This window comes from Phaenicophaeus curvirostris, chromosome 10, assembly GCF_032191515.1.
Source record: "Phaenicophaeus curvirostris isolate KB17595 chromosome 10, BPBGC_Pcur_1.0, whole genome shotgun sequence".
Classification (NCBI taxonomy): Eukaryota; Metazoa; Chordata; class Aves; order Cuculiformes; family Cuculidae; genus Phaenicophaeus; species Phaenicophaeus curvirostris.
This window is the reverse complement of record NC_091401.1, coordinates 19,752,983-19,770,192: the sequence shown is the minus strand read 5'-3', so window position 1 is coordinate 19,770,192 and position 17,210 is coordinate 19,752,983. Positions and strand designations below refer to the sequence as shown.

General features: G+C 42.3%; 1 protein-coding gene across 3 annotated transcripts in view; it reads left to right on the top strand.

Moving 5' to 3' along the window:
* Window positions 1-17,210, top strand: part of FNDC3B (fibronectin type III domain containing 3B) — a 201,648-nt gene that overhangs the window by 139,705 nt on the left and 44,733 nt on the right. For all 3 annotated transcript variants that reach the window (XM_069864562.1, XM_069864563.1, XM_069864564.1), the window contains exons 12-14: window positions 11,617-11,741; window positions 14,335-14,509; window positions 15,063-15,149. In XM_069864562.1, the coding sequence (XP_069720663.1) occupies window positions 11,617-11,741; window positions 14,335-14,509; window positions 15,063-15,149 (387 nt within the window). The remainder of the gene's footprint in view (window positions 1-11,616; window positions 11,742-14,334; window positions 14,510-15,062; window positions 15,150-17,210) is intronic.

Genomic DNA, 17,210 nt, shown 5'->3' with positions numbered 1-17,210 from the left:
AGCCTTTACTGGGTTCTGGTTGTGAATCCTCCCTCCATCCCCTAATTCTTCTCTACCTTCTTTCCATTGTGCAAGCCATATTTCTGCAGAAAGCATGAGTCAGTGAACATCATCTTTGAGGGAGAAAATACATATTGGGTGACAGGAAAGGCTTGGGCAGCACGTACAGAACAAAAAGATGATGAGTCAGGAAATGATTCATGTGAAGTGATGTTAAGTTGTACAGTCTGAGAAACATCTCTTGAGGTTTTTGTTAGTCTAAAAATAAAATTCTAAAGGGAATATTCTGTTATTAATAGTTTTCCTTCATTTCACTAGTAACGTGTTCCCAGATCACTTTGCTAAATGTCGGACATTTGAAACCACTGGCTGTGCAAATATTTCTGTGCAGTATCACAGCAAGGGGGAGCTAAATGATGAACTGAACTCAAGTTAAACCATAATTCCAGAACGGCTTGCTGTCCCTCTCTGCACAATAGAAGGGGAAAGGTTGTAAGCGAAGAAGAAAAAAGTGGAGTATCAGGTCTGGGAAGGGGGATAAAAAGGCATTTCTCCAAAAGGATGGGCCAAGATGATCCCATTACTCCTTCTGTGACACCTTGACTGTGTGGTTGTGATCTCTTGTAAGGCTTTGAATAACTTGAAGCCATGGGAACATAACAGCAGTGAAGCAGTGGAAATGTGTCTGATTCCAGCCTGCAAAGGGAAGGGAAGCACCAGCAGGTTCTGTCAGAAGAAAGACCAACAACAGACCATGAACACAGTGCAAATACTTTTGATGTTAATTTTGTCCACATGGAGCCTAGTCATAATCTTGGATGTGTGTCAGGCAATTCTAAAGTGCTCTTGTCCTTTAAACCCTTCAATACTGAGCATACACCTAGAGTTTTGTCTTTAGAGTTGCTAGGATGTCTGTTTTTCTCAGAGTGAAAGTAGGTTTAAGGTTAGCTCATGTACCAATGGGGAAAAATGAAGGCATCCTGATTCCCTTTGTCTATATGTTTTGATTACCTTCTCTTCTGAGTAACAGTCCTGAAATCTGAGCTCCCAGTGGATAGCTAGCCAGCAAACATGAAAGAATAATGACCACACACAAATTAATTTGGTACATCTCCAGTGGTTTGATGTGACTTCTGACTGAAATGTCGTTGTCTGGTTGTGAGATAGTTAATGCCACAGGTACAGCTTCTCTGATATTTTTTTTTCCTCTGATGCAAGACAGAAATGCAGTTTTGAGTTACTGAATTAAAACCTGCTATTAACACTTCTTAAAGAAACAGCCTGAAAATGCAGTCAGAGTTCTCTTGCATATGCAGGAGCCTCATCAACCTGTGCTGGCAAGCTCAGCAAACTGTCCCATTCGCTGCTTCATGTGCCGTTGCAAGCTGTACCCCCAACGCAGGGTGCCATTAGCTACTGGAGTTACAGCACCCAAATACAAAAGAGAATTCACTTGTAATGTCCTGTACCCTCACACTTGGTTGTGTAAACTCCACGTAAGCAAAAGCACCAGCTTTATTACAATGCCACACTGTGTCCTGGTGAAATCAAGAAATGAATAAATCAAGAAGTAGAAATAAATACATCAAGAGGAGAACCTTTGCCAGGCAACAGTGAATGCGCTGCCAGATCTCAGCTAGAGCAACATTCATTAGCTACAAGGCACGGAATAAAATATAAACACGGGAAAATCAGTGATCATAGGAAATTAAATTGTGGCTGCAGAGCAGAGGGGACTTTGCATGAGTGGAGAACAAGAACTCTATCCATGGTAAAGTTAGAAAAACACCCTAAAATGGCAGTTTGCCTTGAGAAGTTGAGTCCCTTCCTAGGGAAGGATAGCATGCGAATGAGCTATGGAAACACTGAAGTGACATACAGATCCTGGAAGGCTGTTGCACAGACTGTAAAGACAAAACTGGCATCAGGCACGGGAGATGTTGGGAGTGGTAGAGGTGGTCAGGCAAGTGGGTCCAGCTGATGCCCAGATGTGCTGACGTGTTCCCCCTGGGTGGACTCTTCTGCTCAAGCTGTGCCACACACTCCCACTAAGGGAAGGGCTCTAGCAGCCAGTTCGTGCTCCTGCACGTGGGTGACAGGGTGTCTGGCTTTGGGGTGATACACATCTTGTAACGCCTCAGATGCTAAACAGTATCTCAACTAGTTCCTTCTGGTTTTACAGGGAAAACTCATCATTTATAGCATCTACAGTGCAGCAAGGAGTGTAGGTGGCATTACTTGCATATGAAAAAGATTAAATTGTTGCTGTATAGTGACAGCAGAAGTGGTGTCTTTTACAGCCCTAGGATTAGGTGAGGTTGTAAATTGTAACAAGAGGGCAGCATCTCATCTGTTCATGACTGCTGCTGGGGAGTCCTGTAGGGCTGAGATGCTGCTATGCCTCTTTCACGTTTTGGGACCTGTCTGGGACCCTGCGTGCAGTGCTCCTTGCCAAGCCCTGTGGTGTCCCACATAGCTGCCACAAGTTCCCTGCTTTTCTGGAGAATTGCTCGAGAGATTGGATAAAGGGGTATGAGGCAGGTTGTTTTTCTATGTTACTGTGTCTTGCTGAGAACACACATAGCGCTATTCCCGTTCTGTCTTTTGTCATGTATAGTTGAAAAATTGTCTCACATCATTAGGTGAGCATTTGTTTCTGCACTGGAACTAGATGTGTTGTATTCTACCGATTTTGATGAAAAGAAGGTATGTGCCAGTCCTACTCAGCTGCTTCTTGTTCCTCACTGTAGTTCTGAGTTTTGGATTTTTTTCCTGACATGCAGGCTCTGGAAAATAGAGCAAGGGTAGTAAATAGGTAAAGCTATTCCTGTTATTTCACCTTTCCCCCTCCTAGTTTAGATGAAATTTTGAATGTGATTGGTACTACATACTGTTTAGGAAATTCAAATACTTTTTTCTCAGTACTGACATAGGTCTTCATTATAGCTGTAATGGATTTGTGATAAATTGCTTTAGCTTGAAATGCATGAAAAACCATAGAGACTGATCTTCCTTCTTTAAGAGCAGAGTAAGAGATGAATTCAGTGAATTGTTGCACAGATAGATGGGATGTTTGCTAGCAAAGTTTCCATTGACTTGAAAAGAGTTAGGACCTCTTCTCAGGTATTTTGGAATTTGGTGGGATCTGGATGTGTCTGTACCTCAGGTGCTGGGATCGGCAGTAGTAGGCTGGCAACAAAATAGAAAGTAATAATTAAGAAAAACTCCACTTGCTGTCTCTTTTTCTATTAACTTTAAAAAACTGAACCCCTTGAACTTACAAACCTGAACTAGACAATTGCTGACTTTGTGCCAGGATTAGTTATTCAGGGTAGGCAAAAGGCTAATTGGAGAAAATAGTGATAAAAATATAGTGAACAGAAGACATCACTGTAAATGAGGTTGATGCATTCTCCTGATGCCAGTGTTCATCAGAATCAGAAAACTGTAACTGTACCCTCACACTTGGTTGTGTAAACTCCACGTAAGCAAAAGCACCAGCTTTATTACAATGCCACACTGTGTCCTGGTGAAATCAAGAAATGAATAAATCAAGAAGTAGAAATAAATACATCAAGAGGAGAACCTTTGCCAGGCAACAGTGAATGCGCTGCCAGATCTCAGCTAGAGCAACATTCATTAGCTACAAGGCACGGAATAAAATATAAACACGGGAAAATCAGTGATCATAGGAAATTAAATTGTGGCTGCAGAGCAGAGGGGACTTTGCATGAGTGGAGAACAAGAACTCTATCCATGGTAAAGTTAGAAAAACACCCTAAAATGGCAGTTTGCCTTGAGAAGTTGAGTCCCTTCCTAGGGAAGGATAGCATGCGAATGAGCTATGGAAACACTGAAGTGACATACAGATCCTGGAAGGCTGTTGCACAGACTGTAAAGACAAAACTGGCATCAGGCACGGGAGATGTTGGGAGTGGTAGAGGTGGTCAGGCAAGTGGGTCCAGCTGATGCCCAGATGTGCTGACGTGTTCCCCCTGGGTGGACTCTTCTGCTCAAGCTGTGCCACACACTCCCACTAAGGGAAGGGCTCTAGCAGCCAGTTCGTGCTCCTGCACGTGGGTGACAGGGTGTCTGGCTTTGGGGTGATACACATCTTGTAACGCCTCAGATGCTAAACAGTATCTCAACTAGTTCCTTCTGGTTTTACAGGGAAAACTCATCATTTATAGCATCTACAGTGCAGCAAGGAGTGTAGGTGGCATTACTTGCATATGAAAAAGATTAAATTGTTGCTGTATAGTGACAGCAGAAGTGGTGTCTTTTACAGCCCTAGGATTAGGTGAGGTTGTAAATTGTAACAAGAGGGCAGCATCTCATCTGTTCATGACTGCTGCTGGGGAGTCCTGTAGGGCTGAGATGCTGCTATGCCTCTTTCACGTTTTGGGACCTGTCTGGGACCCTGCGTGCAGTGCTCCTTGCCAAGCCCTGTGGTGTCCCACATAGCTGCCACAAGTTCCCTGCTTTTCTGGAGAATTGCTCGAGAGATTGGATAAAGGGGTATGAGGCAGGTTGTTTTTCTATGTTACTGTGTCTTGCTGAGAACACACATAGCGCTATTCCCGTTCTGTCTTTTGTCATGTATAGTTGAAAAATTGTCTCACATCATTAGGTGAGCATTTGTTTCTGCACTGGAACTAGATGTGTTGTATTCTACCGATTTTGATGAAAAGAAGGTATGTGCCAGTCCTACTCAGCTGCTTCTTGTTCCTCACTGTAGTTCTGAGTTTTGGATTTTTTTCCTGACATGCAGGCTCTGGAAAATAGAGCAAGGGTAGTAAATAGGTAAAGCTATTCCTGTTATTTCACCTTTCCCCCTCCTAGTTTAGATGAAATTTTGAATGTGATTGGTACTACATACTGTTTAGGAAATTCAAATACTTTTTTCTCAGTACTGACATAGGTCTTCATTATAGCTGTAATGGATTTGTGATAAATTGCTTTAGCTTGAAATGCATGAAAAACCATAGAGACTGATCTTCCTTCTTTAAGAGCAGAGTAAGAGATGAATTCAGTGAATTGTTGCACAGATAGATGGGATGTTTGCTAGCAAAGTTTCCATTGACTTGAAAAGAGTTAGGACCTCTTCTCAGGTATTTTGGAATTTGGTGGGATCTGGATGTGTCTGTACCTCAGGTGCTGGGATCGGCAGTAGTAGGCTGGCAACAAAATAGAAAGTAATAATTAAGAAAAACTCCACTTGCTGTCTCTTTTTCTATTAACTTTAAAAAACTGAACCCCTTGAACTTACAAACCTGAACTAGACAATTGCTGACTTTGTGCCAGGATTAGTTATTCAGGGTAGGCAAAAGGCTAATTGGAGAAAATAGTGATAAAAATATAGTGAACAGAAGACATCACTGTAAATGAGGTTGATGCATTCTCCTGATGCCAGTGTTCATCAGAATCAGAAAACTGTAACTGCATTGAAAAATGCCGCTGGCACTGCTGTAAGAATCAAGCCTTTGTTACTAATTAGTTGTGAATTGATCGTTCTGTGATTAAGTGATAGTAAATAAATGTTTCTCTTGTGCATATGGCTAGCAAGAGTATCGTATTCATTCTCTATGGGAAAGTGCAGGACCGTTCAGAGACAAGAACATCACTCTCATGCAGTGTATGTCACTGTTTTCTATATAAATCAAAACCAGCTTTAATTGTGATCCAGTAAGCATCTCATTCTAATATGCTTAGGAGAGAGATGGATGCAAACCCACATGGTTTAGTGATTTGGTGATAGAGAGTTAATCGTTAAGTTTGTTTATAGATAATTTTGTTCTGCTGCAAAGTTTCAAACTTCTTGAGGCTAACAGAGGTGTGCTCATTTATACTGGTCAACAGTCTGCACCATGCGTTTCAGTGATGGTCCACCAGATTTTGGATACAGGGAGCTCAATACTTGTGTTTGGACTTGTTTGCTCACCTTCCAGCCCCCTAGATCTGTTTGGTGCCACTGCCACTCCTAGGAGACGTGCAAGAGGAGACTCATGGATAAAATTGGGTTTGTGTATATTTCAGGATTGTTTCATAGGTCTGTTCTATTTTCTAGCTGTTTGTATATATAGAAATTCAGTCACTTGTATGGGAGCATGTACATTCAATGCTTTGCAGAGATATTAGGGTGTGTTACAGTAATTACTGACAGTTTGCTCCACAGCTTTCTGTCAGATTGGATATCAGTCTGTTGCTTTTTATTGCCAATATGAACCAAACACAGAAGTTAATTCTGGCATGGCCTGCAGCAGATTGCCACTTGCCTCTTGCTTGCAGATCTGATGCTGGTAGCTTTTCTTCAGTCTGTGGTGAGGTCTGGTGAAGGACTCTGCTTTGTTTCTGCATCCAGTGTACCTCCGGTGGTCTGTGCCTTCTTTTGTGTTCATTTACCAGCTCTGCTGCAGGGAATGAAGTCAACAAAACCCATTTAAAATCTCATAACCCTTATCTCAATAAAACCTATCTCCAAGACAAACGTAAGCACTCTGTTTTAAGTGAGTGTGCAGCTTGAAATACAGCTGAAATAGCAGGCAGAATTCTTTAAAATTGTGTTAAGATGCTGGGTTACAGTATTGTGTAAATTCTAATGGATTTGTTGGGCTGAACTGTTCTTGTTTCCTCATGTAGACCCTGATGATCGTCATGGTATGGGTTGTCCTCATGAAGAACAGGGAATGCAGGCTGGAGAGAGCAGGACTGTTGAAGTTGTGCAGCGTCTGCTCTCCCTCTGAAATATGTGTATTAGAAATATTTGCAGAAATGATACAGTATATTTTAAGCAACTTATGAAACATTATTTAGAGGATTAAAACTCGGATGCCGAGTGTACAAAGAATAGGAGAATGATTCTGGGAAAGCTGTAAGACTCTTGGGTGGCAGCCAGTACCAGCCTGCCAGTTGTTCCTGTCTATAATTATGCCAGCATTAGTGCTTTCATAAATCTTGGGAGGGAAAGAGCGGACAGACTATTTCCAGGCTATTAATGCTAGGATAATTAGAAATATCGGCCAGCCTCTCCAATTAGTGCCAACAGAATCCGAAATACCAGCCAGTCTGAGTAATTTGAGTACTGGTCAGTCTCTGAGCAAGACTGGAGAATGTACAATACCAGTTCTAGAAGAAAAATAGGTACAGTATCAGAATTTGTACTTTTATAAAGCTGAACATAATGTAAATGTTTGGCAATCTTTGCAGAGTTTTAACCCACTAGTTGACAAATTGGTGTTTCCTTTTTTCTCAGCTCAGGCATTGGGCTGCAAGTGAGATTTTCCATGACTTCTGTTCTCACGAGCCATCACTGTTCATCTACTTGTCAGTCACGTGCTCGGCATTTGGTCACTTTGTTCTCTTGGAGGAAAACCATAGGAAAACTATTAAAGAAATACTGTTCTAAGTAGAAAAACTGAAGAGATTAAGTATTTTCAAATGGTTTACAAATAATGAAATCATTAAAGTGTTAGAGAAAGATTAGTTTAATGCATCTAAGCCTATAAAAGAGAATTTGCGTAAAAATATCTATTCTTAGTAGTCTGTGCTGATTAATGGATATTTTACGAAAATTACTAATTAGGTTTTGTATAGTCTAGATTCTAAGTATGATATTGCTGAGCTCGGAAGTACAGTGACCTCTTATTCTTGTCCAAAAGAATATATATTTTATCATATAAAATATGAGGGGACATAAAATATATATGTATTTTTTTTTATATATATATATATATAAAATATGAGGGGACAGGCCTCTTGGGTGGACTACAGAAGGGAAGTGAGATTGTGTAGAGAAAAAATCAGAAGGGCTAAGGCTCAACTAGAAATCAGATTGGCAAAGTCCGTGAAAGATAACAAAAAATCCTCCTATAAATATATAAATAATAAAAGGAGGACTAGGGAGACCATACAGTCCCTATTGGACGCAGAAGGAACAACAGTGACAGGGGATGAGGAAAAGGCTGAGGTATTTAACGCCTTCTTTGCCTCAGTCTTTAATTGTAAAGAATGTCGTTCCATCTGTGTACAAACCCAGGAGCTAGAGGAGCAAAATGAGGCTCCCGTGATCCAAGAGGAGGTGGTCAGAGCCTTGCTAGCCCGACTAGACACCCACAAGCCTATGGGGCCGGATGGGATTCATCCAAGGGTATTGAAGGAGATGGCGGGTGTGCTGGCCAAATCCCTTTCCATCGTCTTCCAACAGTCCTGGAAGACTGGGGAAGTTCCACTGGACTGGAGGCTGATGTTGTGCCCATCTACAAGAAGGGTCGCAGGGAGGGATCCAGGAAACTACAGGCCTGTCAGTCTGACCTCAGTGCCAGGGAAAGTCATGGAGCAGGTGATCTTGAGTGCTATCATGAAGCACATGCAAGAGAACCGGGTGATCAGGCCCAGTCAACACGGGTTCACAAAAGGCAGGTCTTGCCAGACTAACCTGATCGCCTTCTATGACAAAGTGACCCGGCTACTGGATGAGGGAAAGGCTGTGGATGTGGTCTTCCTGGACTTCAGCAAAGCCTTTGACAGAGTTTCTCCCAGCATTCTGCTTGAGAAACTGTCAGCCTCTGGCCTGGACAGGCGCACACTCTCCTGGGTGGAAAACTGGTTGGATGGCCGGGCCCAGAGAGTGGTGGTAAATGGTGCGAAATCCAGCTGGAGGCCAGTGACAAGTAGGGTTCCCCAGGGCTCAGTGCTGGGTCCAGCCCTGTTCAGTGTCTTTATCAATGACCTGGATGAAGGCATCGAGTGCACCCTTAGCAAGTTTGCGGACGACACTAAGCTGGGTGGAAGTGTCGATCTGCTGCAGGGTCGGGAGGCTCCAAGGGGATCTGAACAGGCTGGACCGCTGGGCTGAGTCCAACGGCATGAGGTTTAACAAGGCCAAATGCCGGGTCCTGCACTTGGGGCACAACAACCCTGTGCAGTGCTACAGACTAGGAGAAGTCTGTCTAGAAAGCTGCCTGGAGGAGAGGGACCTGGGGGTGTTGGTTGACAGCCGACTGAACATGAGCCAGCAGTGGCCCAGGTGGCCAAGAAGGCCAATGACATCTTGGCTTGGATCAGAAAGGGCGTGACCAGCAGGTCCAGGGAGGTTATTCTCCCTCTGTACTCGGCACTGGTGAGACCGCTCCTCGAATCCTGTGTTCAGTTCTGGGCCCCTCACCACAAGAAGGATGTTGAGGCTCTGGAGCGAGTCCAGAGAAGAGCAACAAAGCTGGTGAGGGGGCTGGAGAGCAGGCCTTACGAGGAGCGGCTGAGAGAGCTGGGATTGTTTAGCCTGGAGAAGAAGAGGCTGAGGGGAGACCTCATTGCTCTCTATAACTACCTGAAAGGAGGTTGTGGAGAGGAGGGTGCTGGCCTCTTCTCCCAAGTGACGGGGGACAGGACAAGAGGGAATGGCCTCAAGCTCTGCCAGGGGAGGTTTAGGCTGGACATTAGGAGAAAATTCTTCACAGAAAGGGTCATTGGGCACTGGCAGAGGCTGCCCAGGGAGGTGGTTGATTCACCTTCCCTGGAGGTGTTTAAGGCACGGGTGGACCAGGTGCTAAGGGGCATGGTTTAGTGTTTGACAGGAGTGGTTGGACTCGATGATCCGATGTGTCTCTTCCAGCCTGGTTATTCTACAATTCTATGATTCTATATAACTCGGTACTAGGGATTTTAAATCTGAAAAAGTTTTCTCATTTACAAAAGACTTTTGCTTTAGGATTCATGATTCTCTTCTGATTCCTCCTCTTAATTTCCTTGAGCCATACAGTGATGTTACAGCTGGAGCAGGTGGGTGAAGTTAAAGATTGCGTATAAAACCAAGTTCTAGAACAAGTGTAGGATCACAATGTATAAATAAAAGTAAGTTATGGCTGTTTGCCAGCGTGCTTAATGTCCCCTCAGTGCCTCCAAATTGCTGTGCTGTGCTGGAGGTCTGCAGGATTGTTTCTGTCTTGATAAACATATCTTGGAGATTTACTACAAATGTTTTATGGAGTTCTTCCTTCTGTCTCGCAATATGAGTGAAAGGAGGTAGGAATTGATAGGGCCTGAAGAATGGGCCAGTGAGGAATGTATATCCTAGTTGGGCATTTCTGAAATCTTTTATGATGAAGTGGTGTATTAACCATGGAGGAATTATGGTGCATAGAAGGACAGACAGAGCTGAAGGAGGCAGCAGCAGGTATGGCTGTTGGCCACAATGAGGAGCACCTGTATAAATAATTTTCCTGTTTGTTTGCTTAGGTGTAAAAACATTATATCTTCTGTCAGTCTGGTGTACATCAGGTGAAATAAGTAGTCTCATCTATTAGCAGATCTTAATTTTACCATAATAAAAAATAAAAATTGTGTAGACTGGCGCCAAAAATAATGAAAGGCATGGCAGAGCTCTTGCACCAGAAGAATTTGCAGAGAAGGGTGTAACTTTATCTCCTGCACCAGTTTGAGCACATAGGTGTGCTTTGCAAGGCTTCTCTTCTGATGTGCTTTGGGGTACTTTGTAATGTTACTGCCCATTCATTTTGCATTCAGATTTCAAAGTTAAAACTTAATTCAACTGCTTCAAATCAGGTAGGTGTGACTTAGGTAGAATTAAGCAGCCCAGGACCTTTTTCCTGAAAGATTTCAAAGTGACCATTTCCCTCATCTGGCATAGGGTGAGACCAGTTATTCTTTGTCCTCTTGGGGTCTCTGTCCTGCAAAAAGCTCGGCTCTGCTTTTTCCCTAGGACATAGAAAATTGAGTCGGCTTGAAAAGGGGGTTGTTTTTGTTTTAAACATGGTGAGGAGGGAGTGAACTTCTGAATGTCCCTGTCCTTGGCTGTGCTTGTGTGTACTTACTGTACTTGAGGAGGGATTTGGGAGCCAGCGAGGTGTCTCAGTAGCCTCTCTTGCTCCTGCCCCATCTCGGCTTTGTCAGGGATAATCGTATCTCCATGCGAAGCTCCCTTTAAACATACCTCTGGCACCCGAGTTTCTTAAAGTTGTGTACTTTCCAGCAAATCCTCTTTGCTCATCACTTGCTGTTTGCTCCGAGCTGTGGGATGGGTATAGAGCCTGGCATATTAAACACTCCTCTGTCATGAGTCAATCTATTTTCCCCTGGAGGGCACGGGGCTTGCTCAGCAGAGGGTTTTACCCGGGCTTGTCCCTTTGGGATGGCAGTAGCGGGGCTGGACGGTGGGGAGCGAGAGCCCTCTTGTGGGACCAAGTGCTTGTGAAGGACCAGGCAGGGCTTACCTGGGCTCGGAGTGCTTGCAAAACATGTTGGTTACAGCCTTCCTGTGTGCCTCTGGCTGGGTCGATTTAGAGATTAATTTCACCCTTAATTTGCACGCTCTTTTTTTAACAAGTAGGATAAATTGCTTTTCAAACAGAATGACAGAAGCTGTAGATACATTTTATGCAGATAAGAAGGTGAGAAGAGGAGGAACGTGACAGCAGACTGACTGTGTTTCTCCTGTTATTTTAGGTAGCATAGCAATGCTGTCAGTGGGTTCCACAGATTTCTTTGCACAGTGCCTGTATGAAAGCGTCTAATTCTAATATCATTTAGCACCTCTTTTTAAGATAAGCGCTGTGTCACTTTGTTTCATAGCTATCTGATTACACATTGCTCTCTTTCTAGGGAAAGAGGAACAGTGGTTTCAGAGAATGCTACTTTGGAAGCCAGAAGCACTGCAAGCTGACAAAGCTTTGTCCAGCTTTGGGTTACACCTTCCGATTAGCAGCTCAGAATGACATTGGTACTAGGTAAGTTATGCCAAGGTACTCCCATTCTTGACAAAAAGTGGTATTTGACAAGTTTGATGATCAATAACAGTGTAAAGAGAGGTTCCTGGGGGTTTGTTTGGGTTTTCTCTTTATGGTTTTGAGTTCAATATCTGACATTTTCTGTAATATCTGACATTTGCTGTATTAAAAATGCTTTAGAATAAGTCACACCTTCCCTGGTATCATTCACTTCCCTGGTATCATTCACTTCCCAGGAAACTGTCATGTACCTTCAGCATGATGAGCTTAGCCTAAGAAGATAACGCTCCTTTTGAGGTGTTAAATGTTGTTTTGTGGTCTATTCCTAATACAAAAAGAATACATCTGTTATGTAAAATTCCCACTAGGAACCTCTGTGAACCAAGAAAAACAAGCAAGAGGAAGTCAAGTTACAGATTTTGAAAGGAATCTTGATATATTTATTTTTCTGGTTTAAAGCAAAACCCTTCTGTCTGTTTTCAGCAATACAGTCCTTTCCTTCTTCAGCAGGACTGGCAGGGCTGGCTGCTGGGGTGGGAAAGAGGGCAAGAGAGGCAGGACCAAGAGGGGACAGGCATACTTGAGGGTTCTGCAAAACAGGTTAGAAGTTTTACTTTTCTTTGCACATGAACAGATGCACTCAACTGAAGATGAGAAATCAGACTTATTACAATCCTCCAGTAGCTTCTAGGGAGCAATGAGCTAAAATGTTACACAGCTGAGGACTACAGTGTGCCCAAAGAGATCTGTGCTGCAAGGGCTGTGCACTTCTGTGCTTGTGGAATGAACATGGGCCACAACAAGTTTAGCTGTGAAGAAGCTAAGCTTCCAGTGCTCTTGTATACTCCTTTGTTGTCCTTCTTTGCTGAACAGGATCTAATCATTATTACAAGAAGAACAGAAAAAGAAACACTAGTAGTATACAATGATGTGTCTTGCCACATATTGTTCTCTTTTCCAAAACACAAACCTTTTAGCTGTAGCTTTTGAAAGATACTTTATTCATATTCCTGTATTTTCCCTCGGAGATGTGCTGGGACTGTTCATGCATGCATGGGGTGGTCTCTTCTGCCAACTTCTTGCAAGATTACTTCTCTCCCTATTGAAATAATACTTGATCTGGAAACAGAGGGAGATGGGGCAGGGGGAGAGAGAGAGAGGGAGAGAGAGAGAGAAAGACTTGAGCTGCTGAGTGTAAATGGAAGGGGACTGTTAGTTTTCCTGCAAACTTTCCAGTTCTGGAGTCTTTTGTTTTTGCCAGATTCCAGATTTTTAAAGTATCTTGGGGCATGCTTCAACCTTCCCCCCTATTTTGTTGTTCTCTCTGTCTCAGGCTGTTGAGGAGAGAGTGGACTAAGAGCTATATTTACAGTCAGCTGCTCTGTGTTAATCTATGAGATGAACACCAACAGCACGTGGCTTATTTTGAGTGCTGTCTACAAAAATTATGACATGAGAATGTCATTTAATGCTTCGTGTTGCTAAATGGTTTGGTTGGTTGTAATGCTTGTGAACTTACCGTGTAAGATGATTTTTGTCTCATTTGAGTATTAATTATAGGTAATTATAAGAGTATTTCATCAGACTTTATTTTGGAGAAAGAAGTCTCAAAAAAAGAAAATACGGCTTTTTTTGTGTATTAAATTCATATGATGAATTTGCTAATAAACAAAAGACATTTGTACTTTGAAAAAGGAGATTTGAAAATCTTCAACTGAGAGTTCTGGTGATGTCCTGAAAATTCGGCCAAATCAGTCAATTTAAAACTTATTCTCGGATGTCCACTGTATATAATATGTTCTGCCTAGTGTTAGAGGAGAACTTCTGTTCGACACAGCTTTCTCTTATGCTTCAAGGCATTGTTTGCTGTGGTTGAGCATGCATCTCCTCTGCTGCGGAAGTTCTCTCTGGCTGCAAACTGAGCTGTATGGAAGAGGAACTTGATGCTTAACTTAATGCAAAGAAGTTTGGGCAGGGAAAGTTGTAAAGGAATAGAGTCAGCCTGGAGGGTTAGAAGGTGTCTGTGCCCTGCACCAGACAATTCCTATGCGATGCTGAGCATGTATGGCCATACTGGATTAATTTTTCCTGCTTTCTTTGGCGTGGGATGTCTGAAACAGTGAGACTAGATGTGCTAAAGCGCATGGCTTTCGGAGGTATAGCTTAAATAATGGTTGTATTCTGAGTTTATAAATGGAAACTGCATCTCAAGGTCAAGATCTAACAGGTGAAAAGTTGGGGCTTTTTTTCCTATGTTTTAGCTTCCTTATTAAATGAGATTTTCCTCTACTTCACAGTTAATAGTAAGTTAATATTTTTAGGCAATCAAATTTTTTTATTCTGATATTATTATTCTAAAAATTACTGTGAGGACATGTATAATTCTGTGTATTTTTTCAATCCTTAGTTCTGGCATTTCTTAACTGGGTGCTCTACTTTTCCACTTGGGGAATTTTAACGTTATCTAGACTTCTTGAAAGTATGAAATATTTCTCTAAATACACTGAGGTTTGCTTTGGGTTTTTTGTTGTATTTTGTTATGGTTTGTTATTTTTTTTTATATTCCTTTCTCTTATTTTCTGTCCCTGTGCAGTGGATACAGCCAGGAGGTGGTATGCTACACTGCAGGTAATATTCCTCAGACCCCTTCTGCACCAAGGCTTGTTCGAGCTGGTGTTACGTGGGTTGCATTGCAATGGAATAAAGTAGAAGGGTGTACACCAGAAGAAGTTATTTCCTACACCCTGGAAATTCAGGAAGAAGACAATGTAAGTACCATGTCGCTATGAATTTTACTTCATTTATTGATTCAAGATCACTGAGAAAATTGTGGATTGCTACTTTGGAGGATCATTTAGGAATACCGGGCAGGACAGAACTGTGCGATTTGTTCTGCTTCACAGCAAAAATTATGAATTCTTAGATTATAAGCTGTACTGTCATCCACAATTCCTATACTAGGCTTCACAGGAGTCTGTAAGGCATAGGACAACCTGTCCTTAACCAGTGCAGCCTGCTGTGCCCTGCTCACTGCTGTGTGGTGTGCTTGTGATCTATTATCTGTCATATCTGTTTCTGAAACGCGTTAACCTGTCATGATGGGTTTGTGTTTATTTTATAGCAAAAGCATATTATTCAGGTCAGTTGCACCGTCCTTTGAGAAGGAAAATTATTGTAGCCTTGCAGCTTAAAAATAATAATAATCACTTGATTGTAAATCCCCTTTGCTAGAATGTGTTCTAGCTACAGACTGTAATACGGAGAGCACTTCCTCAGACTCCTCAGTTATGAGAATTTGTTGGTTGTTGGTTTTTTTTCTAGGATAGCGTGTTTCATCCAAAGTACACTGGAGAGGAGCAAGCCTGTACTGTGAAGAATCTCAGAAGAAGTACACAGTATAAATTCAGGGTAAAATCTTTTTTCTCTTGTCATTGCATAGTATTTTCTGTGCTGGCACTGTGCTTTTTCTGTGCTTTTTCAGGCACTGTAGGGACCCCTTATTACTACCTGAAAAATTGAGCTGTCAACTACAAATCTATTTTATACTAAGACCTAATAGATTTAACCAAAGCTGCATTTTTACTTTTAGTACAGAAAACACCCATTGCTCAGACTTTTTGAAACAGGCATGTTCTTGATACTATATATAGTCAGGTATGATCTTGTAAAATGTGGCTTAGGACCTGCGTTGGATATAGTCTGCTGCTTTGCTTCCCAAAAACCTGATCTGTGGTCACAAAACCAATCTCACTTCTGCACAACAAAGATAATTCTGTAAGGAGCCCAGCAAGCACAGTTTCATTCCCCAGCTCAGGGGCCTGTCTTCCCCTGACATACAAAAATTGAAGCTTTTCCATCTCACACATACACATGACTGGCTTTGGAGTTATTTTAGCAAGTGTTGTTAGCTCCTGCTCTGTGGATTCTCCTACATGCAGACTCCCCAAGAGAGATGCTCTGAAGTCATCTTAGAGTCACAAAATTCAGACTTGCTTCTACTGAAGCCATCAAGCACAACACAAGTGCCGAGTGCCACTGTTGAGAAGAGGACAGTGTGGTTTTTACCAGATGGCTGTGGTGCAGCTGTCCGTCCATCCCTGCGGCCAGGCTGTCTGCTGTAGAGGCAGGAGCTGAGTGGGGCTCCACGAGATGGCGTTTGGCCATGCCATCTAGAGCACTGCCATCCCCCCGAGAAATGCCAAGGAGCTCTCTGTAAAGCCAGCGCCCCCACGTTGCCAAACAGAAACAGTATCTGGAAGCAGCTTTGTGTCATTTGTAAACAGCGTATGGAGAAGAGGGATGCCATCAATTTGTATTGATTAAAAAACATTTGGCTTCTTTAGGTCTTAGTATATTCAAGAACAACAACAACAACAACAAAAAACCCTTAACCTCAAGACTCATTTAAATCCTTAAAAACAACTTTGCATATGTTCCTTTGTGGGTCAGAAGGCCTTGTGAAGTTGCATGAAGGACTATCCAAAGGGTCAGAAAGTTCTTGTGATGCATTTTAATTTAGCATTGTCAAAGCTGCTTCTCTGCACCTCTGCTTTCTAATTAAGCATGAATTTTACAAAACTGGGTTGATATCAGAGCATTGTATCTCAGTTTACAAGCACAACTCTGATCTTACTCAGCACTAAAACATGCACACTAACGTTAATTAGCTACAGAACTTGGGGAAGGATCCCCAAATTATAAAACAGGCAAACACAAACACCTTAGGATCACAGCAGTGTTTTAAAACTCATGATGGGGGTTGTCTGGCAAGTTTTAAGCGTGTCTTTGAACCTCACCAAAATGTGGGTCTTTGGAGAACCCCCTTAGTAATAAAGGATTAAGGGGGGAATCTAGTTAATGGCACACAATATGTGCTTACAGAGAAGACATCTTGCTAATGTTTTTGATCAAGTAACGGTTGGTTAATTAAACTAACAATGGTAGTGTAATACACTACTGTAAAGGCATTTCTTCAGTACTGACTGAGGGTTTGGCACAGAAGGGCTAAATGATACCAAACACAGCATGACGAGGTGCAGAAAGTTTATTCTCTGAGGCGTTTAGCATGTCGGCAGAGAAAGGGGTCAGTAATATCTGTTTCTAGAAAGGTTTGCTATTTAATAATTTTGTCAGTGACCTGGAAGCAAACAAAATTTTATTTTTGTTCCCATTAAGAGGATGAGGGGCCTCCAGGTTGGGAAAGCCATGGCTCTCAAAGTATTGAAGATGCTGCTTGAACGATCAATTTAATATAAATTCTTCACTTCCTGCCAGGCTTCTGCAATCTTGAGATGTGTAAATTAAGGGAATTTATAAATGTTGCATTACCTTTGTACTTCACACTGATCCCCTGTAGCTGTTACTGGGATATTTGTCTAGCTCATATATCTGCTGTTCATGGCAAGATGTCTTAAATTGGAGAATAGTCAGAAACCAAGAGATGATACACAGGAGTCGATACTGGCTTTA